Here is a 19,787-nt window from a genome sequence, read left to right as displayed (position 1 = left end):
CTTCTGTGGCTTCCTTAGCCCTGTGAGTAAAGTGAATGATCTTCACAGAGAGTGGAACGTCTATGTAGACTAGAGTACAGGCTGACTACCTCTTACCAAAAATGCTTGGAACCACAGGAGTATTTTTTTTTTTTTTGGTTCTTTTTTTCGGAGCTGGGGACCGGACCCAGGGCCTTGCGCTTCCTAGGTAAGCGCTCTACCACTGAGCTAAATCCCCAGCCCCCACAGGAGTATTTTTAACTTCATGTTTTCCCCCCTTTAGGTAATGGAACATTTATGTGTAGATGATGAAATATCTTGGCCATGGGGCTCAAGTGTAATGCATTTTGTCTCACAGGTACCTCTTCCTCTTAGCCTGAAGATAATTTCACACATTTTCTGTGTGCTTGTGTCTTGACTTTGGCCTGTCACGTGCAGACAGGTATGGAATTTTCCACTTGTGGCATCAGGGTAGTGCTTGAAATGTTTTGGGTATTAGAGCATTTTCAAGTTTAGGATTTCCAGGCTGGGAATGCTCCAAGCTATGATGCCACAGTTGGCAAAAGACTCGGACTTGTCTTAAACATTGAGTATCTGACTCTCTCACGTCTGGTTCATTGAAGTATTCCCGTAAAAAGATCATGCTCAACCAGGCGAGGGAGTGCACACCTGTAATCCCATTGCTCAGGGGGCAGAGGCAGGTGGAACTCTGTGAATTCAAGGCCAGCCTGGTGTACAGGGTGAGTTCCAGGATAGCCAAGGCTATACAGAGAAACCCTGTCTCAATCACCTCCCCAATTACGCTGAGAATACAGCATTCTGACGACATGTCATTGCTCACAGAGTCTCCAGGCCCCTCATGGTAGCTGCTTTTGGAAAGGCCATACACATGATTAATTATGAGAGAGAGAGAGAGAGAGAGAGAGAGAGAGAGAGAGAGAGAGAGAGAAGAGAAATGAAGCAAAATCTTTTCTGTGTCTTGGTAGGAAGAAAAGCTACCAGCAGAAGAGAAGAGCCAATGGACTGTCCCATAAACTCTGACTTTCAAGATAAAATGTATTTTAATGCCCTGCTAAACAGTCTTTTGTGTGTGTGTGTGTGTGTGTGTGTGTGTGTGTGTGAAATCATCTTCAGTTGCTATTCAGAAAACATGCACACGCACAGTCAGACATCTTCGTGTTCATAAAACATGTAAGATGATGTCCCAACGAGGCAGGTAAGAAACACAATGGAGACCTTAGCTCAGCAGCCAGCCAAAAATCAAATGGGTATGCTTTGGGCTATGTTTTCAAACCCTGACCTTTTAAGAAACAAATGAGTAACTTGATAAATAAAATGTATAAATCGGTAGCTTCCTGTGTGATGGGCATCACATTCTTTCTCACTAGAATTAAAGAAACATGCACTCACCATGACAAGAAGTGCGCTACCAGATAAGAAGGAAGTTAGCGAGAAGGGTAGAAGTCACATAGGTAAGACTGCAGTCCCCATCGGCATAAAAGAAAGCACTTATGGAATTATAGTATGCCCCCAGAGAGGATTAATATATGAAAGAGGCTGATTCTCTCTTTTTAATCAAAATCTCAATAAAATTTAAAAAAAAAAAAAAAGACCGTTCTGGTGAGATGGCTCAGTGGCTCAGTGGCTCAGTGGTTAGGTTAAGTGCACTTGCTGTTTCCTTTGGCGACTTGAATTAGGTTCCCAGCATCTTTGTTGGGAAGCTCACAACTAGATGTAACTCTGATTCCAAGGGACCTAATGCCCTCTTCTGACCTCCACAGGCACCTGCACACATATGTGCATGCACACGCACACAAAATGAATAAACGGAATCTTTAATATAAATAAATAAAGTGTAAAAATAACATGCAAACCCTAAAGTTTATCAGCAAAGGTAAACTAGTATATTCTGAAATCTTCTATAAGAGAAAAATAACATTGTAGACCTACCCTTCCTGGCATAAAAATAGAATCATATTGATTCCTCCAGTACTGCCTAGACCCATGAAAACACAGGCTCCCCAAAAGAGCATCACACAGACATAGGAGTGCAGCCAGGGATACAGCAGAATATCAGATGGATGAGGCAGGATGGTTTAGACAATCAACAGCCTTGGGTTAATCGGCTAAACCTTTGGAAAAGTCAAATTGCACACACACCTCAGATGAAGCACTGCAATTATTTCTGTGGGGAATAATTACTTAAATGTAAAAATCCAGGCTGTAAAGCTGTTTGAGTATTGTGATCTCAGGCCTTAAGAGGCAAGATTTGTGGGGCTGGAGAGATGGCTCAGAGCAAAGTATTTTGCACAAGCCTGAGGACTCAAGTTCAACGCCCAGAAGCCATGTCAAGGTGAAAAGAGAGATTTTTTTTTTAAAAAAGCCTTCAAAGGAAGAAGTCATGAAGAACAAAAGTTCTGTATCTAACAGCAGAAAACATTAAATTCTAAGTAGAAACCCTGACAGACAAATGCCAGAGTGTAAAAACTAACCACCCCCACCCCCACCTGGTGCAGCATTTCTGACAGCAAGCCGATATAAACGTGAATAGCTAAAGAGACAGTCATGCCCGCCCCCTAGTCTATACTGCCCTGTCAATCATGATTAAGTGATGGCAGAAGCAATCTGCAGGCAGTCCACCTGGTTCCAAAGATGGGGGACAGTGCGTCACAATTTATTTTGCTGTGTGGGCAAGTTACCTACTCTTTTTCTGCTTTAGCTACCTGGCCTGTAAAATGGAGACATAAATATGGTGACAATAGCACCTGGGGACATCAGTTCCTACACTCTGAGAACTAAATGGGGCTGACTCTGTGGTCAGGGGGTCACACACAGCATCTAGTTGGGGGTTCTCCTCCTGACTCCACCACCCTCTCCATCTGAACTATTAAAAATGTCTTCAACTTCATTCATGCCATTCACATTTCTCTCACCATCTGTCTTCCCCCTCCTCCCTTCCCTCTTCCTCTCCGTCCTCCTGTCCCTCCTCCCCCCATTCCCTCATTGCTGCTCTTACCATCTCAGCAAGCTTGAGGATGGCAGGACACAGGGTGTTGACAGTGCTTTCATACCAAGGGTCAACTCGACCCAGGAAGGAAGCCAGCTCTCCCAGCTCAGGTTTCCTGGATGCTTCTGGATCCTAGGGATTCGAAGAATACAGGGATAGTCAGACCTGTCGGTCCCTCCCTCCCAGTCTGGGTGCCCCAGATACCAAGACCCAATGTTCAGTGACTGTGGCCAAGTCTTTTAATCACTTGGACTCAGTTTCTACACTGTTGTGAAGACACATTAGTGTTCTATATCATAAACTCAAGTGAAGTGGAAGGGCTTTTGCTGAGGTCCACTTGTCTGACACTGAAAAACACTGTTGGCTTCTAAAGGGCAGAGGGATGTATTGCTTGGGTCTTGCTGTTACTCTAATGAACGCTGGTCATCTACCTCAGACTTCCTCTCCTGTGGAGGGAAAGGGCAGGGGAGGCAAAGTCTCTCATCAAAGAATTTCAACACAGCTGACAACCTCCACCGTGAGGATGACCTAAAGAGACATTATTCCCTTTTCTAAAAAATATCTCAATCGGGGTTGGGGATTTAGCTCAGTGGTAGAGCGCTTGCCTAGCAAGCACAAGGCCCTGGGTTCAGTCCCCAGCTCCGAAAAAAAGAAAAAAAGAAAAAAAAAAAAGAAAAAATATCTCAATCAAAGATGTTAAAACATGTCAGGCAGTGGTGTTGTACGCCTTTAATCCCAGCACTTGGAAGGCAGAGGCAGGGGATCTCTGAGTTTGAGGCCAGCCTGGTCTACCCAGGGAGCTTTAGGACAGTCAGAGATACATAAAAAACCCTGTATCAATATAACAAAAACAAACAACCCCCCCAATATTAAAACAACAAATGCACCATGTTTTCTTAGGGCCAGAATGTGTTGCCTTGAGTTTAATTGTGTCTGTGCCTGTGTTGCCCTCTCTCAAATCGGAGAGTCTCATTTACTAGAGGACATTCTTTAGGATAAGTAAAAACACTCAGATTCTTTTCGTTTTAGACAGGACATAATTTTTTTGTCTCATGTTTTAAGTTGGTTGTAAACTACATCCTTTGAGCAAGAAAGCAAAAATTTTGACTGTAGGTATGGTTAAAGTAGGCGCTTGCAAAGCCTTGGGCGAGTTGCATTTTTCCTTAGTCTCTCTCCTCTCTCTCTCTCTCTCTCTCTCTCTCTCTCTCTCTCTCTCTCTCTCTCCCCCTCCCTTTCTCTCTCCCCTCCCTCTCTTTCTGTGTCTCTGTACTGTCTCTGTGTCTCTGTGCTGTCTCTGTGTCTCTGTGCTATCTCTGGGTTCCTGGTCTGTCTCTGTCTCTGTCTCTGTCTCTTTCTGTCCTAAGTATGTCCTTTCTCACCTCCACTTAATAAACCAACCTTGCTTCACTCTGGCTCATACTTAATCTCCTCTCTCGGGGGGTCATGGTCTGGTTTTACTGACTGGAGAGCCCTGAGGGGAAATGCCTCAACGTTCTGATTAGCACTAATAATTTCACTACAAGATGAGGGAGCCCCGCAGAGAGGCTACTGTGGCAAAACCCGAGTCCTAGCTTCTGATCTGGAAGACCCTTTCCCCCAGTCTCGCTCAACTCTGCAGTCTAAGGCAATTGTCGCCTCCCCCCCCCCGCCCCCAACTCCTCATCCCCAGTCTGGGAGCCAGACTGCGAGTGGGTCCCCACCTTTCCTTCGCTTCTCTGCTGAGACCTCTACTCTTGACCCCTCTGCTCCTTTTCTATGGTTGTTTTGGCCCCGACTCTCACCTGTCCAGTCCCCTGAGGTGCCAGCACAGGGATGTAGTAGAACTGTAGGCTGAGTCTAGGAGTGAGGCAGAACTTCTTGGTCTCCCGTTTCCTAGCAACAGACAGCAAGGTGGATGGGTAAGAGCCGAGGGCTGGGTGTTGGCATCAAATAGTCTTGGCTTTGCCATCTACCAGGTATTGACTTTGGGCAATTTGTACTATCTTTCTGAGCCTCTGTTTACCAGTTTACAAAATGGGAACAGTTGTCATTTCTTGTCAAGCTAATGGCTCGGCACTGGAGATACACTGCAGTGTCCTTCCTTACCCTCCCATGCCTTTTCTCCCATCCCTCTAATACCCATTTGGATCCTTCACCAGCCCATTCCAGAACCGCCCATACCCTAGTCCTTCCTTGGGGTCCTACCTGAGTCTGTAGTAAGCCTGGGCCAAGCGCCCTACCATCCTGTCATCCCCCAGCACGAGCACGCGGGCGGTATGCACTCTGGAGACTCCAGGTAGCAGCTCCCCATCCCCACTAGGCCTTCCAGTCCTCCGATGCAACCCTGGGGGTCCATCCCAGCTCCCGGGCATGAAGAAGTCAGGGGGCCACACACGCTTCTTGATGCCCCCCTTGCGTTGAAGTGCAGCTCGCTCCATCTCAGAGCTGCTGGGGTCTGGGAGCTCATCGTTCCCCAAAGGAAGGTCCCGTTCAATTCCACTGTCGGTGGACACCCGGGCCAAGTCCCGGTCTGGCCTAAATCCTTGTAGATCCAAGGCATCCAGATCAGCACTGAGACGGAGCTGGGAGCGTGGGCGGAGGAAGAGTACCAGTTCTTTCCCTGAGACCGGAGAACAGGGAGCGTGAGGATGGCAAAGACACCTGAAGTTGAGAGATCAGCTCCCCAGAAATCCAGAACGCCTGATTCTCAAACACTGTCCACCTGAACCCCCATGGGACACTTCACAAGGGCCACCATGGTCCTGGAGGCCATTCAGTAAATATATTTCTTCTTTTTCTTTCTTTTGTTTTGTTTTAGTTTTTTTTTTTTTGTTTTGTTTTTGTTTTTTGTTTTTTGAGAGAGGGTCTCTCTATGTAATCCTGGCAATTCTGGAACTCACCATGTAGATCAGGATGGCCTTAAACTTACAGAGATCTGCCTGGCACTGCCTCCTGAGTACAGGGATTAAGGGTGTGCACCACCACATCCAGTCAATCAATAAACATATTAAAATCCCATGTAAAACTCCAGTACTAAAGAAGACAATGCTTAACCCAGCACCTCCTACATTTAGCTGCCCCTGGGTCCCTCCCAACACCCCACTTCCTGTGGGGAAGCTCCCCCTGGGACACAGGTACCAGGCCACCAGCTCCAGGGAAGACTTGGAGGTTTTCTCTTTTAGGTTCAGAGAGAGACGGGATCTACCATGACCCACTGGGCAAAAGGAAGTGTCAAGACTTGAACCCAGTACTCCAGATCAATACTTTCTACCAAAATTGATGTCCTTGTCCTCACTTGCTAGAAGAGCCACGAGAAGTGGAGTAGGACACAACAGTAGTGGGAAATGAATGCTGTGGAAGGTACCATAATGGGTTTTGCTTGCCTCCCTTTGGGAGACATTGATGGCATTCACACGAATACAAGAGACCAAGGGCTAATGCACTGGGCTAATCCAACCTGGAAAAGATTTGCAATTTTGTCCAGACATGTGGACCAACTCAGAGAACAAAGCTTGAACACAGACAGGAGCACAGACACATGAACACACGCAGACATACACCACGGTTCTCAGCCAATTCTACAGGAGCTCAGAGGCTCCGGCACGTACAGAGCTGCTCCTGGTCAGTCCACAGGTGGAAGGTGATGTAGGGACTGGGCAGGGGGATGCTTGGCAGTCGGTCTTGGAGGTCACCTGAAGAAAGGAGCAGACTGTGGGGACTGTGGTGAGGAGACTTGTAGGCAAAGTAAAAGACCAGGGAGACTGAGAGGGTGGAGTCTAAATAGGACTATCCTGCTCACTTGGTCCAGCCTGGGCTGCCAAGTTTAAGCTTTGGTGAGCTTGGTGCACTGACCTCTGCTATGGTTTCTAGCCCATTTCCCCCACACCTGTAACTATGGGTGCAGTCAGGGACCCTATGTTCTGACACGCGAGGCTGACATGTTTCATGGCTGCTCTGAGTGACTGTGCAAACAAGACACACTTAGAATCATCCTACTGCAGCAGGACACACACATTCTGGATCATTGAAGCCCACTCATAACCTCGCTCCTGTGTGGCACGTCTTTATCAACATTCAAACAGAAAGGAGGTCGCAGGGTACTCCAAGGGATAAGTAATGCCAACACTGGCTACTTTCCACCCTCTGTGGAGGTGTTCTGGGAATCCAATCTGTCGGTTACTATGCCCAGAACAAGACCCAAACACTGGCTCTGTCACTCACTAGCTGTGTGTCAGTCTGCACAATTTTCAACCTCTTTCTAAATCAGTTTCAAAATCTTTTCTGTAAAATGGGGCAATGATTATTTCTACTTCCCAACTTTACAAATTATTTGACTTAGCACACGGCGTATGCATTAATGAGATAAAGTAGGAGCTTTGCAGCTGTGGGCTGTCATGATTGTATTAGCCTCTTGGCTTAGTCCCTGGCCTGCGGAGTCCCTTAACTCTCCTCTCAGTCCCCAGGCTCCTGAGGGGGTCCACGCCTTCAGAAACCTCATTCTGTCTAACCTAGCTCTTTGGCGCCCCCTGCGGTCGGCAATCTCTCAGCAAGTCCCCCCCCCCCCGCCCCCCTCCGCTTACCGACGCAGCGCCTTCTTGTGGTCGCAGTTCCTAGCAGCGAGCAGTAAATCTCCTCCATCCTCTCCAGGTGTCCCAGCCGGCTGGGGCTGTCCTCGCTAGCCACCTGCTCTATGGCAGCCACGACAGCGTGGAAATAGTATTCTAGTACGCGACGGGAGCTGGCCTGCGAGGAGCGACATCGGAGCCTGAAGTCTACCCACCAACCCACCTACCTCTCTCCTATGCTAAATTGGGCAGGGCCACCAACAATCCAGCATGGCACCACCCTTGGCTGGGAGCTGGGTAGCCTGGGATTCTGCCCCATTATGGCTCTAGCCCCCGTTGCCTGCCGGTGGGCAGTGGCGTTTCTTTCTGGCTTTCACACACTACGATGGGGAGAAAACTAGGAAGAATCCACCAAAATAAAGTATTCAAGATGTGGGTGGGATTCAGGTTGAAGAACTCTGGATGGAAAACAAGAACAGAAGGAGCAACGCTCCTATGTCTTTTGATGGGCAAAGCAGGGGATGGGTCTGAATAACGGGCTGAGAAAAAAACCTGACTGGCATCCTTCCCCACCTCCTGAATCAGGGCAAGCAGAAGACAACTGAACCCTCTCACTCTGGGTGCCTGGTTCCTCCCACTGCAGCAGTTCTAATCCCTTCCACCCAGAGAAGCCTCTCCATCTTCTGCATGCATGGAATCTAGTCTTGCCCAGCCTTGCCTGTTACCAAAGAATGTCACTCCTAATGGCACCTGTCCTCCTGTTCCCCTATTCCCAACAAGTTCAGCCTCTGGTGCTGACTCCCAGTCAGAAGAGTTTCTTGGGCTGAGGCTGAATCAGAAAGAAAAGCTAGCAAACAAGTAAGTATAAGAATTGATCGCATGCCCCACAGCAGGAGTCGAGCATCGGCTAAATGCATCAGCACACACATACTGTGCAGTCCTTAGAAGTACAGGTTTCCCAAGGAATGTGTTTGCACAGACCATGTTTCCAGTGATATGGGAAAATACACATTCTATCAAGCAGTTGCAGAGTTTGATAGCTCCACGTGTTCAGAAGAGTCAGGGTTCGAGCCAGAAGGCATAAGCCTGACATGGGATTCAAATTCTAGCTCAGTCTCTTTGCATCTGTGGGAGCACAAGTATACGATTAGTTCTCTGTGCCTTAGTTTCCTATCCATCAAGGCAGATGGTAATTGCCTTTCACAGTGCTGGAGGAGAAATCCGAAATGTGATCGGTTTAGCGCAGTGTCTGGAGTAACAGTCAATAAACTGGCTATTAGTCACTGATGTCATCATTATTAAGGAAATATACTAAATGTTCATTATTTCTAAGTAGAGATGTGTGAGTGATTTTTTTTTATTTTTGTCTTTCAGCAGCTTATGTGTGTTTTCATATTTCCTTTAATAAACATGTATGAACTGTTAACTTGTTGGGGAAAGGGTGCCATGGACCAGAAGCAGGCAGAGTACAGGGAGTGAGTATACTGGATGCCCAGGCGGTGGGGTTAATTACCTGCAGCTTCCTGTTCAGAGCACCTGTGTGACAGGCTTCTCCCAGAGCTGCCTGTAAGGCATGGGAGACCACGTGGCGCATGCAGGCCTCGGGTGTCTGCTGCTCTTGGGCTGCCTGGATCTCCAGCAGCAGGGCACTGCACACGGAGGCAGAAACCAGCTCGGGGTCCACAAACAGAAACACTCTGGCAGGGCAAGAACGGAATGGATTGCTGGATGGACGGACGTTCCAAAACCTTTGTGGCTCCCTCACCCAGGTTGTGTAATGCCTCTAATAACAAAAGCATTTTCTGGCTGTTAAATCCCCTTAAAAAGATAAGCTTCAAGTTCAAAAACCTATAGGCAGGGCAGCAAGTAGGAGAAGCAGGGACCACAGCAGGCAGGATGCACAACCCTTTCAGAGGGGCAGCTCGAGTCCCATTCAAACAGTCTACTGGTTCCTTGTGGGGAAGCAGGCTACATCCTGCATCTAGTGAAGTTACAATGTAAGTCCTGCTTCCTGGGTCTCAGCACCCTGGCCCCAGTGCTCATCATGCTCTGGAGAGACCTTAACCACATCCCCTTCGAGTACTGGAGCTCTGGACCCACATAGACTCCATCTTTGCTCATCACCTTGATCACACCAGAAAACTGACATACCCTCTCTTTCCTCCCTCAGGGTGCTGTGCCTGTCCTCTCCTCTAGGACTTACTCCCGGCGTGCTCTTTTCCATAGTATCCTTTTTGAGCATAGCTCCCAAGTCTCAAACCTACACAGTGCCCCTCAGTGCTAAGTCCACAACCTGCCTGCAGCAGAGAGAGGCACTCCCCCACCCTCATGCTTAATATTCTTCCAAACACGGGCCAGGGATGATCTCCATCTTATCTGAGAGCTGAGAACTCATTGAGAAAAGCCCCCTAGGATTCAGTCCCTGCAGAGTGGGCATTCTGAAGCTGTCTCTTGCTGCTTGGATTGGCTGGGTATGGCTTCTATGTGGCACAAAGCAAGGCAAGAGGGGCACAAGAGTGGAACAGCAGCGTTGCCCTAGGCCATGTGGCTCTTCTGCACGGGGACAGGGTCAATCTGCCAAAGAAGCAAGCTAAGATAACAATACAATTACCACCCTTAGAACTGGAAGTGCGCGTCATTGTTGGGCCAACACGGAAGCTCTGCTAAGTTTGTTTGTTTGTTTGTTTGTTTTTGTTTTTGTTTTTTGTTTTTTTTTGCTAAGTTTGTTTTTTATCTAGCCTTCTCTTTTGTCTTCCTGTCAGTGATCAGTTGCCCGCTCCCAACACCTCGAGGGAACAGAGGGCAGCAACCAACTCCCAGGCCTCTTACCTCTCCTGGTAAGGGTAGAGCTCACTTATCAGGTTCTGCTCCGCAATGACAGTCCGCTGATACAGCGTACCTGCAAATGAACCACACCAGTGAGCCAGCCTCTGGGTCTCTCACGCCAGTTCTCCACCCTTCCTGGAAGGAGCTGAGAGCATTGAGCACGTTGGCCTCCTGGAGAAGACAGCCTGGTGTTGAGTAGTATTACCTGGCAGCATGGGTGGCCGGGATGCCTAGTAGTTCTCACCTGGGACAGCCGTCTCTGTTTTCAGCCTTATGGCACAGTCCAAGGCGACTGTAGAGTAGGGGGCTGGCAAGGTCAGCAGCCTGGTGCAGAAGGTGTAAGCTCTATGGTATAGATCTTCCGTGATGCCGGTCGCCTGGTGGGAGGGAGGGGTTGAAGGGTCTGGATGGAGTGGATGGAGAGTAGGTACGGAAGGAGGAGGGTTGGGACTGATGACCAGACTGGCTCTGTGCTCTCACATCCCTGTTTGTAGGCTCTCACATCCCAGCATCGGAGAGACCTCCCTACCACACCACTCTCCACCTCAGCAAGACAGAAATCCATCCCTGAATTCTCGGCAGATCAGTTCTGTCCCAATCTCCATGCTGGAGCTGTGTGGGGCCTTTCTGAGCATCTCCAGCCTGAAAACTTGGAGTCACTTCCCTAGTCTCTGCACCTCCACGAATTTCACAGCCATGAGGTACCCCACAATGCTCAAAGGCTTCCTTTCCTCCCCTCTGCCTTCTTCCTCACTGTGTTTGATTCCTTTCCCAGAGCCCAGTCCCACCCTCCTCCCAGACACCACAGTGACTTCCCACAGCCCACACCAGCTCCTTTAACCAAGAGTGTAAAACATTGTTATTCTTATATTCCACCCCTATGCAGAGATCACCAACTGTAAGAAATCAACACTTCTGATCCATTTTTAGTACGGTCTGCATTTAGAGCTCACCAAAGAGTCACAGACAAGGCCCCTCCCTCGCCCAGTTTGTCTCAGAACTCAGAGGAAGGAGGTGGTTTCAAAGCCCCCGGGTAGTTATTAAATAAGTCATTAGATACTGGGCCAATAGGATGGAGAGTTGGGAAAGGGACCATGCTAGAGGAGTGTGAAGATGCTAACTCTATGGGGAAAAGAGAGCAGGGATTTCCTGAGACTGGGGATTTTAAAAACATTTCTTATGCACCAAAATGCCATGCCAGTCATTTTGGCCCGTATTCCCTATGAGCCCTGTGATGCAGAACCAAGTACTAGAAACGGTTTTGCTTCCTCCAGTCTCTTGAATGTTACAGAACTAGGAGCTTGTTACTCACAGTGATGATGCACAAATGAACAACCCAAGGGCCCACCCACTATCAAAGGCTCTCTATCCGTCCTCTGCACCGTCTCAACTCCTCCATTGCCTGTGCAACTTTACCTCTGGGTAGAAAGGAAAGCACTCAGTGTATGGGAGGCAAGACCAGGCTCACCCTAGCAGAGATTAGATACCAACTAGGGAGACAGGATGGGGCCTTGTGACTTGAAGCTCCCATCATGTGGGTGCTGGGAATTGAACCTGGGTCCTCTTACCCACTGAGCCACCTCTCCAACTCCAGTCACCCATATTTGATTACAGAATGAATGACCTCTCATTCCCTTTGAGAGTGGTGGCTTTTCCCCCCTGATAGTCCCCAGCCTCATGTGAGTCACTTTGACCCCCACCCCTCTCACCTTAGTGAGCACTGACATTAGAGTGAGCAGCAAGGGTATGATGACACGCCGTGCGTCCTCGCTTTCTGCCTGGAAAACAGGAGACCCTAGCATGGTGCTGGGCTGGGTGCTCCAGGGAGCACTGCATCCTAGCTACAGAATGCAGGTTAGGCTGGGGGTGATGGGGGATGAGGTGGAAGGCAGCAATGTATTATGTTAAGGGGACTGGCCTGCTGTGGAGAGAGGAGGAAGGGAGTAGGGCAGGGAGAAGCAAGGATGTGGGAGTCCTTTGTGAGGGGCAGGGGAGACGGAGGAATCCTCGTGCAAACGGTTAGGATAAGGAAACTGCATAGATGCCACACAGGAGCCAAAGCTAATTGACAACTTGGAGCAGTGTTTTCCAAGCAGCAACATGCGGGACATGGATAATTTCAGGTGGCACAAAGATAAACCTTAATGGTTGCCACAGAGATATGCAGAATAGACACATATCTATTTCTACCCAGCGATGTGGGTTCTCCATTTATGGCTACGTTATGGAGTTTCTTTCTTGAAACATGCTGATTTAAGAAACGATAGGAGTGGATGAATAGAAAATAGTGCTGAGACAAAAACCAATGAAGGAAAATCAAGCATGTGGTTCACAAACAACCCACACTTGGAAGCACAGATCTGCACAGGTGCAGCCCCAACCTGAGGGGGCTCCTCTTTTCACTCCACCCCTGCTGCCTTCCTCAGACTTGAGCACCAACCTTCTCCAGCTCTCTGAGCAGAATTCGGACCAGAACGGAGCTCTTTCCTGGATTTCTCTCCATCTTCTTGTGCAGAGACCATCTCCACATGCCTGGGCCAGGAGAAAGGGAAACCCATCATGGCTGGGTGGGGCCAGAGGGTCTTAGAGGGGAGTCCTCTGAGCAGGCCCCTGGTCCCTGAGTCCTAGAGTGTGACCAGCCAGCTACATCTGACCCTGTTGTAAGAGCTGACCCCAGATGCTTGTGGTGAGCTCCTCCCATGGCCACCTGATCTGTAGCTCTTTCTTGGCAGTGAGCTCCTAGGCCAGAAACAAGAGGGGAGGCACAAGAGCAGACAGAAGCATATGTGTGGAGCATGGAGCAGTAACGTGTGCAGGCCCAGAGCCCCAGCCACCTTCTGAATAATTCTAGGCCCTAGAAGAGAGTTTTGTTTGGCAGTGGCAGCGGGGAAGGTAACCAGAGTCCCATTACTGTCTGCAGTGTGGCAGCCCAGTCCCTCTCTACCTGAGACTTTGTTTCTTTTGCAGCTTTAATTCCCCGCCACCAACTGTAGTCATAACATATTAACCAGGAGAGTTGAGCCAGGGAGCAGAGAAGCCTTCCAGGTCTACAAGCAGACAGCTAGGTTGGAAACCCCTCACCCAAGAAGTCTAGGCCAGGCCCTTCCTGAGGCAGAGCTGGAAGGATGGGACAGTGGGGAGGAGCATTCTGCTCCAGCTCTTACCCTGATTACTCTGGAGGGCTGGGTTTGGGGTGTTGAGCTCTCGCAGCACAGCCTGTACACTCCTCTGGAAGTCCAGCTCCACATCTGAAAGTGAGGGAACCTCGAGGTCAGGAGCTGCGCTCCTCAGCCCATCTGGCCTACTGCTGCCCAACCTTTATTCTCTGGAGAATATTCTTAGCCTTCCCATAAACCTCGCAGGTGCCTGGAAGCAATCATCAAGAGTTGGCAGCCAGCACACTGCTCTGAGCTGGAAGATAGTATTTCCATCAGTATTTCTGTGCTCTTTGTAAAACCAGAACTTTCCAAAGTGGACGCATATGGCAATCCAGTCCCCTCTTACCTGAGACTTCACTTTTTTGTGGTTTCAACTATCCATCAACAACTATGGCTTTAACATATTAAATGGAAATTCTAGAAATAATGTACAAGTTTTAAATTGTTTGTTGTTCAGAGGAGCATGGTAAAATTTCACACTATCCTCCTCTGTATGGCCTGAGATTCAAAATATCTTTCTTTCCAGAATATATGTAATATACTATCTACTTATCCATTAGTCATTAGCAGCCATCTTGATTACCAGCTAAACTATTTTAGTATAGTAGTGCTTATGTTGTAATAACTTTAAAAAAATTGGTGTGTGTGTGGGGAGGGCATATGCATATATATATGTGTGTGTATAAGTGTGTGGTCATATGCATGTGGATATGGATGTATGTAGGCATGTGCGCATATATGTATGCACATGTGTGTTTAGGTATGTGCACCCATGCACATGTGTACAGAGGCCAGAGGAGGAGTTGAGTATCCTGCTTTATCATTCCTACCTCACCCCTGTGACTCACTCAGGATTCCCTTGAAGTGTTGATGGAGATAGAGCTCCAACAGATGATAACATCCAAAATCTGGATTCCCTTCAAATGATGGCCTGCCAGCCTCCAACCCCAGATTCTCTCAGGTTCCCTTTACATTAGTCACATAAGACAGGTTAAGACATAAATTCTTTCCTCAATGTGTGATTTTATTGTATTACTGTATGTACATGTTTATGTGTGTTCGCAAGTGTGTGTGCGTGTGCGTGTGTGTGTGTGTGTGTGTGTGTGTGTGTGTGTGTGTGTGTGAGAGAGAGAGAGAGAGAGAGAGAGAGAGAGAGAGAGAGGAGTAGGCACATGTGTGTCATGGTGGGTATGTGTAGGTCAGAGGTTAACCTCCAGGAGTCTGTTTAAGCTTCTATCATGGCTTCTGGAGATGAACTAAGGTCACTAGGCCTTCAGGCTCTCTATCTACTGAGCCATCCCTTCAGCCAAGGTCAGGACCTCTGGTCTCTAGATAGATAGGGTCTACACTCTTGTTCAGCATGGACAAAGTCATAGAAGACACATTTTGTGGGGGGCATCTACAACCCTTACGATTGGGAGATCAGAGTCTGAGGGAGGGATGTGAGGCAGAAGAGAAAGACAGAGAAAATGATAGGGACGTGAGGATGAGGAGGAGCCCTTACCCCGAAGTCTACCTAGATCTAAGAAACAAGAATCTACTGTCAACAGCAGTACTGTTGACTGAAAAGCTGTCCATAGGGCTGGAGAGATGGCTCAGCGGTTAAGAGCACTGACTGCTCTTCCAGAGGTCCTGAGTTCAAATCCCAGCAACCACATGGTGGCTCACAACCATCTGTAATGAGATCTGGTGCCCTCTTCTGGCCTGCAGTCACATATGCAGGCAGAATGCTGTACATAAAATAAATAAAATAAATCTTAAAAAAAAAAAAAAAAAGCTGTCCATACACACCCATGTTTCTTTCTCATACACATACTGTTCTGTTGAAACATTCTGTTGAAACAGTAATGACCTGGACTTAGGACCTGATATGTTTGACCTTGGGTGAACTTTACTCCCCTCTCCAGCCATAGCCTGAGAGTCTCAAATAAAACTATTAACTTTGTCTACAGGTGAAAAAGTCCTAATCCCAGTGACCCAGATGGAGATCTTATTGGATGATCGTATTAACTGTAGCCCTTCAAGAGCTCCTCAGGACCCACCTGGTGTGCACCCGGGGCCCTTTGTCACCATAAGGACCTTCAAAGCCACCAAAATTCTACAGTAGAGTGGGGCTGTTTTGGAGAATCTCATACCCATGCTCCAGGGGGCGTCTTGTCTTTCTTTCTGAGTTCTTTCTTGTAGATTGCTATACAATATCTCTATTAAATACTAACTCTATTTTTTAAAAAAGATTTATTTATTTTGTATATATAAGTACACTGTAGCTGTCTTCAGACACACCAGAAGAAGGCATCATTTCCCATTACAGATGGTTGTGAGCCACCATGTGGTTGCTGGGAGTTGAACTCAGGATCTCAGGAAGAGCAGCCAGTGCTCTTAACCACTGAGCCATCCCTCCAGCCCCCTAACTCTGTTTTAAAAAAAGCATATAAATACTGTTCCTAATGGCGACAGCTTTCCTTACTCTGTCCCAAATGTGTCAGTGACATTGCTCCACTCAGTCTCAGACTCCCCCAGGTCTCTTCTCTTCTGGGTAATCTTAGCCTCTGTCCTCACTCTGGCTTGTTCATCCCAGTTTCATCAAGAAGGTTGGCAAGTCAGCTCAGAGAGAGTCCCCGCCCTTGTATGATCCTTGATACCTTCGGCCTGCCTCTGGTAAGAACCTTGCTAAGTCTCGGGAAGTTTCCACCTCCTCAGTCCTTGCTCTGCTCCTAGGCTGGGAATTCCAGGGATCTTGAGTCTGCTTTCTCTCCACTGCCAGCTGTGAAGAAAGCGCTCTTTGCCATTTTGACAAGAGTCAGGGTGAATCTGTTTTCTTTAATGAGGGTGTGTTGGCCTAGCAGAAGGGTAAAGATGGTGAACTTGTAAGTGACTTAATGAAGTGAGGCAGCCTTGAAAATGTGTCTCCCTGCTCTCACTGTGAAGCCCTGGGCTTGCTGCCACCCATACAGAGCTCACCCCTGCTTTTCACAGCTGCTCCCAGGAAGACCTACTTTGATGGCTAATTTTGGCTCTAGGTTCCACCAGCAGTAACACACTCTGGAATGGCTCTCTGGAGTCCTCTTTACCTAACACACACACATGTATGCACGCATGCACGCACCACCCCCCAGCAAGCCAACCTCTCCTTCCTGCTTTCTGCCTCCTGCCTTTCAGGTGTTTCCTTGAGCAAATCCCTACACATCTTGGTGTCCACTTCTTGGAGGATCTAGACGAGGATGGGAAGTCTGGGAAGTGCTCCCCACAAGGACAGATTTCCCTTGCAGTAACTGCCATCCAGGAGTGTTTCTATACACAAGTAATTTGTCTTCTCTAGTCACCAGGCAACACAAACTACATACCTCAGGGCTTCCCTTTTTGACTTGGCTGCCAGGAAAGTCACAGCTGAATTAGAGTCCAGTTCCATGTCAAGGGGCCAGGACCTCACTTCCTGCTTCCTCTTTGCAGCCTCCGCTTTGTGTTTTACTAAATGGATACCTTAATTGTCTCTAATTCCTTTACAAGGATAGAGGCTACATATGTAAACATCAGAGATGGTAGCTCCGGTTAAACCATTAAAGCCAAGGTATCCCGTGCTCTAGTCATCAGGCAGTCCTGCTCAATGACTGTGAGGTAGACCCATTAGCCAGAGGATAATTGTCATCTCTGAAGACCCCACTTTCCTCCCAACTCTCACTCATCCCTGTGAGGCACTTGTCACTGTCACAACCTATTTTCCAGCTTCCTCCAACCTGAAGGATCACAGAACATGACAGCCATGTCTACCCACCTAGACACTCTGCTGAGCATGGCCCATCTCTCCAAATTGGCCAGGAAGTCACTTAGTCTGTCATGACAATTGCTCCAACCTGCCTGTCATCTAGCACCTGACCTTGCATGAAGATTTAATGAACATAATGCAAGGTGAGTTATTAGTAAATTAATTGTTTGTCTTCCTCCCTCCCCTCCCTTCTTTATGTCCTTTTGTCCTTGCTTCTCCCTTCTTCCTTCCCCTCTCTCCTCCCTCCCTCCCTGCTGTGTTCTGTCTTTCCATGGCTCCCTCCTGACTTCTCTCACTTTAACTTTTAGTCCTTTTTTTTACCCCCTCCCTTGTCTCTTCCCCTCCCTCCTTTCTTCCCTTCCTTCTGCTCCCCCTTTGTCCTTTGGCTACATGAAGAGATTTAAACCAGTGACAATCCTGATCTGTTTCTGCCTCTGCCTGCCCCCACACCTCCATCTCCATGTTTCAGAGAAAAACAGAAGTTTCCAATAGGTTCTGAAGACAATCTCAGACAAATGCTGTTCTGGAAGCCAGAACAGACTCATGCTTTGGTCCTCTGCTGGCTTGCTGACACGGCCTGCTCAGGCTTGTGGAGCAGAATTAGGAATCAGGAAGTCATTCACTCTTCTGTGAGTCTTTCTGATGTGGGATGATGGGCAGGCGCTGGGAAACGGCTGACCCAGGATGCAGCATGGCGTCTTTTTCCCAACCCACCTTTCCTATCTTCACTGGTCTCTATTCCTTGCCTGACCACGGAGATCCCAGTTTTTAAATGAACTGACCTGGGTTGCCCAAAACAGAGACAGAGGGAAAGGTAATGTTCTCAGTTCAAGGAGGTGAGATTTCTCAAGACCAAGGGAGAGAAAGTGTTATGGAGCCTCAGGGAAAAGGGCACCTGAGCACCAAGCACTGTGTCTTTGGCTGCCACGTGTAAATTTCCTGAATCAACTTTGCCCAGAGCACAGGAATGTCCTGCAAAGAAGCCTCCATCTCCCTTTAGGCCATACAAGCCTAGTCAGCTACTTCAGGAGGCCCCAGCCAAATAGAAGGATCAGCACTGTCTCTTCCCAGTGCCCAGGCCTTGTAAGCCCAGCTTCACAGGGGAAGAACTCATTCCTGATCTTGGTGTTGCTGGATATTACAAGTATCACCACCACCACCACCACCACCACCACCACCACCACCACCACCACCACCACCACCACCACCACTACCACCACCACATCATCATCATCATCATCATCATCATCATTTTGGATTTTTCAAGACAGAGTTTCTTTGCTGTCCTGGTTACTCTGTAGACCAGACTGGACTCAAACTCATAGAGATCTACATGCCTCTGCCCCCCAAGTACTGGGATAAAAAGTGTGCACCATCACTGCCTGGTACAATTAGTTATTATTAACATTTCAAGGCAATGCTAAATGTTCATCAAATCGAGGTAGATAGGAAGACTACATTTCCCAGACTCCCTAGCAGTTAGAGAAGAGTAGTGCAAAAAATTTTGACCAATGGAATCCTCAGATACCAGAAGGCTGCTTAGAGCCCAGATTGGTGTGTGATTAAGTGTGAAATGAGTATTGCTGTGTTATTTGGATACTTGGGGTCGCTTGTTAACATCAGCTAGCATTCCTTGACTGATTCATAGGTGTACAAAATATTTTCTCACTGAGCAGCCTGGCCTTCTGGACACACCCTCCCCCAACCCCACACACTGACCTGAGCTCTCCATGGAGCCTGTCCTGTAAGGGAAGGATGTGGTTGTCTCAAGCAGCAGAGTGGAAAGCAGAATGGTGGTTTCTACACAGAGATTGTTCTGCAAAATAAGATGCAGCCTGTTAGTGTGCATAGGAAAGTACATCCAAGACACCTGCCCACCAGCTGCAGCTGAAAACGCCAGCTGCGAGACGTGGGGCAGCTACGTGAGCATTCTAAACAGTAAATAGTATCAGGAAGAGGGTAGAAGGGAACCAGAACTCAAGTAAGAATGATCTAGTAACAAGATTTCTGCTTTTCTCATTCTTCCATAACTAGCAGTCTAAGAAAGAAGTTAAATTAAGCATTGGGGCTGGAGTGAGGGTGGGGACACCTGAGAGATGACTCAGGAGTTAAAAGCATGTACTGCTCTTTCACAGGACCAGAGTTCTGGCACCCATAGCGGACAACTCACAACCACCGATAACAAGCCAGGCTCTAGGGGATCCAATGGGCTCGCTCCATGGACAGCTGCACTCACATGCACACACGTGAGCGCACACACACACACACACACACACACACACACACACACCTTAAAAGTAAAAAGAGCCTTCTGTTTTTTGTCTGAGCTGCAGAAAAGAGCTCTTTAAACTGGGGAGATGGGGAAGTCCCTCTCCCTTTTCCATTTTCTGCTGTAACCCCAGGGACTCAAGCAACACTTGGAGCAGTGGTGCTGGAAATGGCAGCTTGAAGATGCCAAGGAGTCAGAAGAAGGGGAGCACATCTCTCTAAGCACAGGGTCTGTGGTCCTA

The 19,787-nt window shown here is 48.1% G+C and overlaps 1 protein-coding gene across 10 annotated transcripts in view; it reads right to left on the bottom strand.

The window, feature by feature from the left end:
• The window catches only part of Pik3r6 (phosphoinositide-3-kinase, regulatory subunit 6), a 49,308-nt gene that overhangs the window by 14,990 nt on the left and 14,531 nt on the right, over positions 1-19,787 (bottom strand). For all 10 annotated transcript variants that reach the window (XR_015630881.1, XR_015630882.1, XR_015630885.1 and 7 more), the window contains 12 exon segments: positions 18,997-19,093; positions 13,521-13,604; positions 12,797-12,888; positions 12,066-12,134; positions 10,601-10,733; positions 10,360-10,429; positions 9,044-9,227; positions 7,546-7,708; positions 6,574-6,657; positions 5,171-5,585; positions 4,768-4,858; positions 2,996-3,118 (listed from right to left, as the gene is read on the bottom strand). Coding sequence is in view for 5 of the 10 variants with exons in the window: in XM_087573635.1 (XP_087429761.1) it covers positions 2,996-3,118; positions 4,768-4,858; positions 5,171-5,585; positions 6,574-6,657; positions 7,546-7,708; positions 9,044-9,227; positions 10,360-10,429; positions 10,601-10,733; positions 12,066-12,134; positions 12,797-12,888; positions 13,521-13,604; positions 18,997-19,093 (1,605 nt within the window). In the remaining 5 variants the exon portion in view is untranslated.

This window comes from Rattus norvegicus, chromosome 10 (assembly GCF_021556685.1).
Source record: "Rattus norvegicus strain SHRSP/BbbUtx chromosome 10, alternate assembly SHRSP_T2T, whole genome shotgun sequence".
In the NCBI taxonomy this organism is placed as follows: Eukaryota; Metazoa; Chordata; class Mammalia; order Rodentia; family Muridae; genus Rattus; species Rattus norvegicus.
Note: the sequence above shows the minus strand (reverse complement) of the source record. Positions and strands in the feature narration are given on the sequence as shown.